Source organism: Colobus angolensis, unplaced genomic scaffold (assembly GCF_000951035.1).
Source record: "Colobus angolensis palliatus isolate OR3802 unplaced genomic scaffold, Cang.pa_1.0 Scaffold20, whole genome shotgun sequence".
Taxonomy (NCBI): Eukaryota; Metazoa; Chordata; class Mammalia; order Primates; family Cercopithecidae; genus Colobus; species Colobus angolensis.
Genome location: NW_012115155.1, coordinates 1,475,801 through 1,485,250, shown reverse-complemented (window position 1 = coordinate 1,485,250; position 9,450 = coordinate 1,475,801). Strand labels below are relative to the sequence as shown.

Genomic DNA, 9,450 nt, shown 5'->3' with positions numbered 1-9,450 from the left:
TCTCGATCTCCTGACCTCGTGATCCGCCCATCTCGGCCTCCCAAAGTGCTGGGATTACAGGCTTGAGCCACCGCGCCCGGCCGAAATAATCTCAATTCTACAGAGATTCTTCCAGAAGAAGGATGGGAGCCAGGCACAATAGTTCTTCCCTATAATCCCAGCTGTTTAGGAGGCTGAGGCAGGAGGTTCTCTTGAGGCCAGAAGTTAGAGAACAACTTGAGCAACATAGTGAGATGCCATCTCTTAAGAAAAAAAAAAAATGGAAAAAAAAAAATGGAGGGGGGGAATATTTTTCAACTCATTCTCTGAGGTCATGCTTACCCTGATACCAAACCAGAGAAAGTTGTTAGAAGAAAATAAAGCTACCAGCCAATATCTGTCATGAATGGAGATGTAAAAATTCTTGCCCAAACTTTAGTAAATCAAATCCAAAAATATTAAAAAGGATAATACATTATGACTCTCGGTTCTGCAAGCCATACGCAAAGCCTAGTGCTGGCATGTGCTTCTGGTGAAGGCCTCAGGAAGCTTACTACCATGGCGGAAGGCAAAGGGAAGTCAGCATGCTACATAGCATGTCACATGAGAGTGGAAGCGAGAGAGAGAAAGAGAGGGAGAAGATGTCAGGCTCTTTTTAACAACCGGATCTCATGTGAACTAATAGAGGAGGAACTCACCCATTACAGCATGGAGAGCACCAACCCGTTTGTGAAGGATCTACCCCCATGACCAAAACACCTCTCACTAGGCCCATTGCTAACATTGGAGGTTACATGTCAACATGAGATTTGGAGGAGACGAAACATCCAGATCATATCAATGACCATGTAGGGTTTATCCTAATGATGCAATGCTGATTCTACCAAAAAAAAAAAAAAAGAATCTGTGTAATTCATCATATTAATAGTGAAGAAAACTATAAGATTGTTTTAATTGAAGATAGAATCTAAAATCCATTCCTGCTAAAAAACTATTTCAAGCTAGGAATAAAAAGGAACTTCCTCTACCCAATGAAGGGTATTTATGAAAAACTGTTGCCTAACATCATACTTAATGGTAAAAGACTGAGTGCTTTCCTTCTAAGATAAGGAAGCAGGGACATCTGTTCATCATCACTGCTATTCAACATTGTACTGGAGTTCTAGCCAGTTCAGTAAGGCAAGAAAACGAAGTGAAAGGGAACCCTGTTTGAAAGGAGGATGTGAAACCGTCATTATTCACAGGCAGTATGATTATCTATGCAGAAAATCCTATGAAATCTATACAAATGCTACCAGAACTTAACAAACTGAGCTTAGCAAGGTTATAAGATATTAAGATATAAGATCAGTATACAAGAATTAATTGTATTTATAGTTATAAGCAGTGTACAGTGGGAAACTGAAAAAAATGATAAAACATCAAAAAAACATGAAAAACTTAGGATACATTTGGTAGAAGTGTAAGACTTTTACTCTAAAAACTTTAAATATCACTGAGAGAAATTTAAAGAGCCCTAAGTAAATGGAGAGGTATACTGTGTTCATGGATCAGAAAACTCAAAACTGTTAAGATGCCATGCGTCCTCAAACTGTGGTATTGATTCCAGTTCCAATCAAAATTTCTGCAGGCTTTTTTTTCTTCCTTTCAGATAATACCAAGCTTATTCTAAAATGTGTAAGGAAAGGCAGAAGACCTCAAATGGTCATAACTCACAAAAAGAAGGAAAAAAGTTGAAGAAATTGCACTAACTGATTTCATGACTTACTGCTATAAAACTATAGTAATCAGTACTGCATATGTGATATTGGTGTGTAGATAAACATGTACGTTAATGGGAAGCGGAGTCCAGACACAGACACACAGATGTGTTAAATTGATTTTTGCTCAAGGTATTTTTGAGGAGAGTGTAATTTTCCTAAACAAGGTATTAGGACAATTTGGTAGCCATATGCAGATAAATGAACCTCAGTGCTTACCTCCTACCACATACAAAAATAACTCAAAATTGGCCAAAAACTAAATGTAAAAGGTAAAACTATAAAACATCTAGAAGAAAACAGCAACAAACCTTAGAGACTTTGATTTTGGTAAAAGTTTCTTAAATACAGCACAATAAGCACAAACTATAAAAGAAAAAGTTCAGTTGGGCTTTAGCACAATTAAAAACTTTTCCTTTTCAAAATATGCTAAAAAAATGAAAAACCAAACCACAGATGTGGAGAAAATATTTGTAAAACAAGTCCAACAAGGAAGTATTATCTAGAATAATAACAATTAAAACCAAAGCCAAAACCTCTTATAACTCAATAATAAGACACACAACATTAAAATTAAAAGTGGGCAAAAGATTTGAACGGACACTTCACTAAAGAAGACATATGTATGACAGATAAGCACATTAATTAATACTCATCTTTAGTCTTTAGTGAAACAGAAATTAAAACCACAATGAGATTACACAACACATCCATAAGAATGACTGAAATTTACAGGAGTAACTGTAGCAAGTTTTGACTAGGATGTGGAAGAACTGAAACTCTCATATACCACTAGTGGGAATAGTAAAAGGAACAACCACTTTGGAACATGATTTATCATTTCTTTCCTTTCTTTTGGAGACAGCCTTGCTTTGTCTCCCCTAAGCTGGAGTGCAGTGGTACAATCATAGCTCACTGCAGCCTTAACTCCTGGGTTCAAGTGATTCTCCTGCTTCAGCCTCCTGAGTAGAGTAGCTGGGACTACAGACACCACCATGTCTTTTTTTTTTTTTTTTTTTTTGAGACGCAGTCATGCTCTGTTGCTCAGGCTGGAGTACAATGGTGCGATCTCAGCTCACTGCAACCTCTGCCTCCTGGGTTCAAGCGATTCTCCTGCCTCAGCCTCCTGAGTATCTGGGACTACAGGCATGCGCCACCACACCTGGCTAATTTTCGTATTTTTGGTAGAGATGGGGTTTCACCATGTTGGTCAGGCTGGTCTCGAACTCTTGACCTCAGGTGACCCACCCACCTCGGCCTCCCAAAGTGCTGAGATTATAGGTGTGTCTTTTTTTAATTTTTATTTTTGTAGAGACAGGGTCTCGCTATGTTGTCCAGGCTGGTCTTGAACTCCCGGGCTTAAGCGATCCTCCTACCTTGGCTTTCCAAAGTGCTGGGATTCCAGGTGTGAGCCCCTGCACTCTGCCAGCAATTTCTTAGAAAGCTAAACATACACCTAGCGTATGATCCAGCCATTCCACTTCTAGGTGGAATGACAGTATGTGCCTGTGAGGAATGAAAGTAATTTCCTCCATGTGAATGTTCCTAGCTTTATTTGTAATAGTACAAGATTAAAAATGACCTTTACCTTAAGGAACATGTTTGTTTTATTATAGTTCCTTTGCAGGCATCTTTATGTGTATTTTTGCTAAAGCTCTTATCTCACTGGAGTGTGTCTAATGTCTAATCTGTCTTTCTGCCACTGTGGAAGGTAACCGCTTTAGTTCCCACCCTTCTAAGTGCTGCAGGAGGGTAGCTGAGAGGGCTGGGTTCTGATCTCAGCTCTTGACACCTTGGGCTGACCAGGCACTTCTTGAGACCTCAGTGTTCTCCACTGGCAGTTGTAGGCATTAAATTATGTGTATTCTTTCATGAATGTTTTTGAGCACATGCTGTGTACCAGGCACTAGTTTAGGTTCTGACAACACAATGAAGAAAATGGGCCGTGGTCCCTGCCCTCATGAAGCCAGTTTGTGTTCATTTGTTATGGGCTGGACATGGTCTTAGGTTTTGAGAGGACAGCCCATGTTGTCATCTCGAGGAATTTATAAATTCATAGGAAATTTATGAGGAAATTCATAGGAATTTGTCCATAGAGACAAAAAGAAGTTAAAAGACAAAACTATAATTGTAAAACCTGTTATGGAGGTAACAATATCAGAGAAGACCCTCACTTTAGGCGGGCTGTCAGAGGCGGCGGCACTTCAGTGAAGAGTTAAAGGCAGGTGGAGAATAGGTGCATGCCGTGTCCTGGTCGTTGTCTCTGCTCTCGAAAGTCTGGACTGAACATAAGACTGATTTGATTTCTTCAGTCGTAGACATCTCTAAATGATAATAGCTTCATGGGGCCATCTGTTCTTCACCTCACGGCTTTCTTCAGGGAGTTTCATTGTCTGATTCAGGAAATATAAATGGCAATACATTAAATGGAATTAATTCTCCTTTCTGATGTTTAATGAATACTTCCTTGGCCCATAATTCACAAATGATTGAGACAGAAGAAGAATAAAATGAAGTGCATATACTCTTGTAAGCTAAGCCAGAGGTTTCAAATTGGTGTCTGGCAGGGCAAATCCTGCCTCCAGAGAGGTTTCTTTTGGCCTATTGTGTTTTAAAAGTCAAGAAATTTCACCTAAAACCCTAGACTTGTAGCATTGTCATTTAAATCTTTAAGTGCGGCCACTCCAGGCTCATATTCCTACAGCACTGATCAGTCAGCACTGACTGGCAGAGCCCCCTTTGATGGGCGCGTGCTCTCAGATCCCACTGCCCCACCTTGTTTGACCTGCTTCACTTACCTGTTGTCACCTGTCTGGCCCCCGGGTAAATTTGTTTGACTATGAATCATCTCAGGGTTTTTTTGTTTTGTTTTGTTTTGTGTTTAAATATCTCTGCCTGGGACCAGCCTACTGTGAGTTGGATCCACTCGTGCCAGGCTGGGTGATTCTGACGTGTAGCCGGGTGAGGACCACAGTGCTAGGACCGTAGCGCCGGCTGGAAGTGTACTTTTGTTACAGCATTCACCACTGGAGCACACGCTGTCATGAGTGGGCAGCTCCTCTTTCACTCTGTTCCTGGAATACCTGGTAGTAGGTGCTTTAAACGCTTGTAACATAAATGAATAAATTCTATTTTAATTTGATATGTATTTGACCTTGAAAAAGCATTTTTAAAAACCCCACATTTCCCGACCAGGTGCTCATGCCTGTAATCCCAGCACTTTGGGGGTGAGGTGGGAGGATTGCTTAAGCCCAGAAGATCAGGGCTACTGTGAGCATAATCATGCCCCTGCACTCCAGCCTGGGCAACAGGGCAAGACCCTGTCTCAAAAAACCTTCACATTTCTTTATTTAGATATGTGGATTTTTTGGTTCGTTTTTAGTTTTCTTTAGTAAATAGCACATTCATGTGGTTTTAAGATCAAAATGTAAAAAGGAATATAGTGAAAAGTCTCCTTTCCTCTTCTGGTCCCTGTCTGACCAGTGCACCACCCCCCTGCCCTCTCTACCCCCAGTCAGCAAGTACAAGCAAATCCAACCATAAATTCTCATTTTATCCCCTTTTTACTCAAAAGGTAGCATCCTAAAAATAATGTTCTGTCATATCTCTTTAGCCTTGACATAACTTGAAGATCTTATCATGTTAGTAGAGAGCTTCCTTCTTTTTCTTTTAACAGTTGAAAAGTACTTTTCATTGTTTGCGCATATTACGATTTACTTAACAAGTACCTAATTGAAGGACATTTGGACTTTTCCTAACATTTTTTGCTGTGAGCAATGCTGCAGTTAATACCCTTCTATGAATGTCATTTTACTCACACACATGCATAGTATAGTTCTATGATAATAAATTTCTGGCAGGGCACAGTATCTCACGCCTGTAATCCCAGCACTTTGGGAGGCCAAGGCAGGCAGATTGTTTAGGTTCAGGAGTTTGAGACCAGCCTGGACAACATGACAAAACCCCGTCTCTACAAAAAATACAAAAAATAGCTGGGCGTGATGGCATGCACCTGTAATCCCAGCTACCTGGGGGGTTGACTCAGGGGGATCACTTGAATCTGGGAGGTCAAGGCTGCCGTGAGCCATGTTTGCATCACTACACTCCAGTCTGGGCAAAATGAGACCCTGTCTCAATCAATTAATAAATTCATTCATTCACTCATTCATTCTGAAGTGGAATGACTAGGTCAAGCTGTATATGCATATATAATTTTTATACACACACACACACACACACACACACACTTACACACTTCTCTGTTAGGTGTTGTACCAGCAGATCTTATTAATTAAAATTAGTACTGGCATTTGGAATATGTTTTTAAAAGAATATTTACTGTGTTTTGTTTTGTTGTCTTTGCAGAGTTAGAGGAGTTATTTTGTTGGTTATATGAATTTTGGTAAGAGTAGTAAGATTGTTCCAGGTCATTGGTTTCCACTAATGGTCAGAGACCCATAAGGGGTTCTCAGATTCATATGCTAAACAAACGTCAGCTATATATATGTCTCACACAAGTGTATTAGTATATATTTTAACTATACATACTGTTGTCTTTAATGAAATTAAAAATTCTTTTAATAGTGTTACTGAAGTCTTAGTTCAAATAGTAACAGCTCAACATCTTGTCAATAGCTCTAATATTTTAGATGGTGATATGCTTTGTCCGTATCCCTACCCAAATCTTGTCTTGCATTGTAGCTCCCATAATCCCCACCTGTCAGGGGAGGGACCTGGTGGGAGGTAATTGAATCATGGGGGTGGGTTTTTCCCATGCTGTTCGTATGATAGTGAATAAGTGTCATGAGATTGACGGTTTTATAAAGGGCAGCTCCCACGCACAGACCCTCTTGCCTGGCCGTGTTAGACGTGCCTCTGCACCTCTTTGACCTTCTGTCATGATTGTGAGGCCTCCCCAGTCCATTAAACCTTTTTTAAAATAGATGACATAGTCTTGGGTATTTCTTTATAGCCGTATGAAAATGAACTAGTATAGATGGCCCTTGGATTTCGGTGATGTATTCGTTCTGTGTTCTATCAGTTTTTTCAAAGTAACTTAGTCTGTAGATAGAGAAGAGTAGAACCAAAAGACTGCACATATTCCATGAGTGTCTGTTTGCTTATTGTGTAATAAAAATAATCTTTCTCTTGTAGATGTCCCTTTAAGGACCAGCCTGCCACCACCATTCAGAAATTATAAATATGGTAACCATTTTTTAATTCTTTTAAACTATATATTAATACAATTTTGCATTAGTTTGTTACAAACTTGTATTTTGTTTTCAAAAATGAACTGACTATCTGTAAATAAAAACCAATTTGGAAGTTTATTTAGAAATATAGGAATGCTAGTATGTTGCTCAAATGAATTGTAATAGTAAGGAAGTGACATATTTGCAAAGAATAGCATGTTTGGCAAAACTATGTTTAAAATGAGTTTCTCTGCCAGGTAATTAGAAAAGGAAAATGATTGAAGACTAAGAATTAAAAGAAGGGATTTAACATTTTAAATGCCAATAATTTGAGCATGTTATATAGTAGTTTTATATGTTACAATTGATGATTTAAAAATGGAGTAATAAGGCAAGAAGCTAGATGTCATTCATTATTTGTTATAAAGATGGCACAGTTATTAACTTTCAGCAGAGGGACACTCACCAAACTTTGAATTTGAGACTTCATTTGAAAGGTATGATGCACCTAATACTTATTTCTGTTAATTGGTGCAGACATTTTAAAGTATAAATTTTTTATTACCTTAGATTATTTTTTTGGAGTGGCTTTTCATTCTGTTCTCATTTGATAGAACAACTTATGACCTAAAATCCTTTGAAATCACAATCTTCACCGTGTATATGCATTTTAATATCCAGAAACTAATTGTGAGGTTATAAGGGGTAGTGAAGCAGAAGTTGAGGGCACTGAGTGGAAAGTACTTTGATTTATTGGGCTTAAAGAATTTACATACTCAATATTGAATAAGAGAAAGGAATAAAAAGGATGATTAAGGTAAATATGAAACTTCTCAATTGTGGCTGTCAAGGCTTTCAAAATACAATATCTTGAAATACAGCCTTAAACTTGAATCAACCTGCAGATGCCATTTTAAATTAGAATAGTTACATATGGTTTCCTTTTTCATGGGGTGTGTGTGTATGTGTGTGTGTCTATGTGTCTATGTGCAAAGCTGTGTTCCATGGAAGTTCTTTTGAAAGAAATTTTAGATAATGAAAGCGTTAGAATATCCAAGTTGCTAAGCATTATTGTGGTAGATAATGTACCTTTTAGGCTATTCTATCGTATTAACATCCTTCTGTCCTAGTATTTCTATACTGTTCAGATGAATTGGCAGAAAAAATGAATACATTTATCTGTGAAGAAATTATAGAACCACTCGAGATTTGATAGACTTCAAGTGGCTTTGTCTGAACTTGGCTCTTTAACAATCTTCTGCTTTCTGTTGAACAAGGAAGGCTGCAGTGTTATTTTCACCTGTCATTGTCATCCGAGATTGCCATCTCACAGTCTGTGGGACAGAGCACTTTGGTGGGTATTAGGGAGTGGAAAGAGTGTGGAGTCAGATTTCAGTTTTGCCTGTTACTGTCTCCCTGCCCTTTGGCAAAGGGCTGGTTCTCTCTGCCACCAAGAGCCTGAGATTTCTCAGAGCCCTCCTCCCATTTAATTGGCATCCACATCTATTATTGATTTACCATGCATGCTACTTATCTTAAATCCCTATCGCCTAGACATGACGCATGAGGGCACACAAAAATGTAATTGTTTTACAGTGTGGGCTGCTCATCCCTCTCTGTTTCGTAAAACTGAGTGTGATGCTCCACAAATACAAGATGATATTTTTATGAGGTTGCTTTCCTCAAGGAATTTGTATTAAGAAAACAATGCCCACAGGTGGTGTTTGTGATCATTATGAGGATGATTTGAAAGAAACAAGAACAAGGGAAGTAACTTATTCAACACAGAAAGGGACAGTAATATATCTCTTTGCTGGTTTGTCATTTCTCCTTTCTTACCCACTCCTCAGGGGTACCCCTTTCTGTTCTGTTTACCCCTTGGTGTTGGAGAGAAAAATCTGGCAAAAACTTCTCTTCAAAACATTTGTTTTTCTGCTAAAATATGTAGCCATTTAGTTGTGTGTTTGCCAAACCTATTAGAGCAGCAGGATTTCTAGTTTAAAGGCTCATTAGCAAAATATATAGAACAGGATTAATATTTAGTAAGGTCAGACTATAGTTTTGCAGGTTGATTGCAACAGACTTTGAGCTCCTGTTATTTAAAAAATTACTGTTGGCTTCTCTCACTTGTCTCAAATAATAAACATATCTACAGTAAGAAAAAGAGCATGATGGTAATTCAGAATACTAGATAAGCTGAAAGTCAACTTTATTTTCTTACACACATTTTAAGCTTATTTTTAGCAATTATGGTTTATTTACATCCCTAATATGCACATTTTACTTAGGTTAGATTTATTTTTATTTCTTAGGAATACAGAGTTACAGTCTGAGGATTATGTTGACTTTGTATAAAAAGTTACAAGGCCGGGTGCAGTGACTCATGCCTGTACTCCCAGCACTTTGAAAGCCGAGGAGGGCAGATCACCTGAGGTCAGGAGTTCGAGACCTGGCCAACATGGTGAAACCCTGTCTTTACTAAAAATACAAAATTAGCCGGGTGTGGTGGCGGGCACCTG

General features: G+C 38.6%; 1 protein-coding gene across 4 annotated transcripts in view; it reads left to right on the top strand.

Annotated features, from left to right (window-relative positions):
- LOC105511495 (chromosome unknown open reading frame, human C2orf76) overlaps positions 1–9,450 on the top strand; it is a 58,314-nt gene that overhangs the window by 32,159 nt on the left and 16,705 nt on the right. For all 4 annotated transcript variants that reach the window (XM_011941613.1, XM_011941615.1, XM_011941616.1 and 1 more), the window contains one exon: positions 6,894–6,944. In XM_011941613.1, coding sequence (XP_011797003.1) covers positions 6,894–6,944 — 51 coding nt within the window. The remainder of the gene's footprint in view (positions 1–6,893; positions 6,945–9,450) is intronic.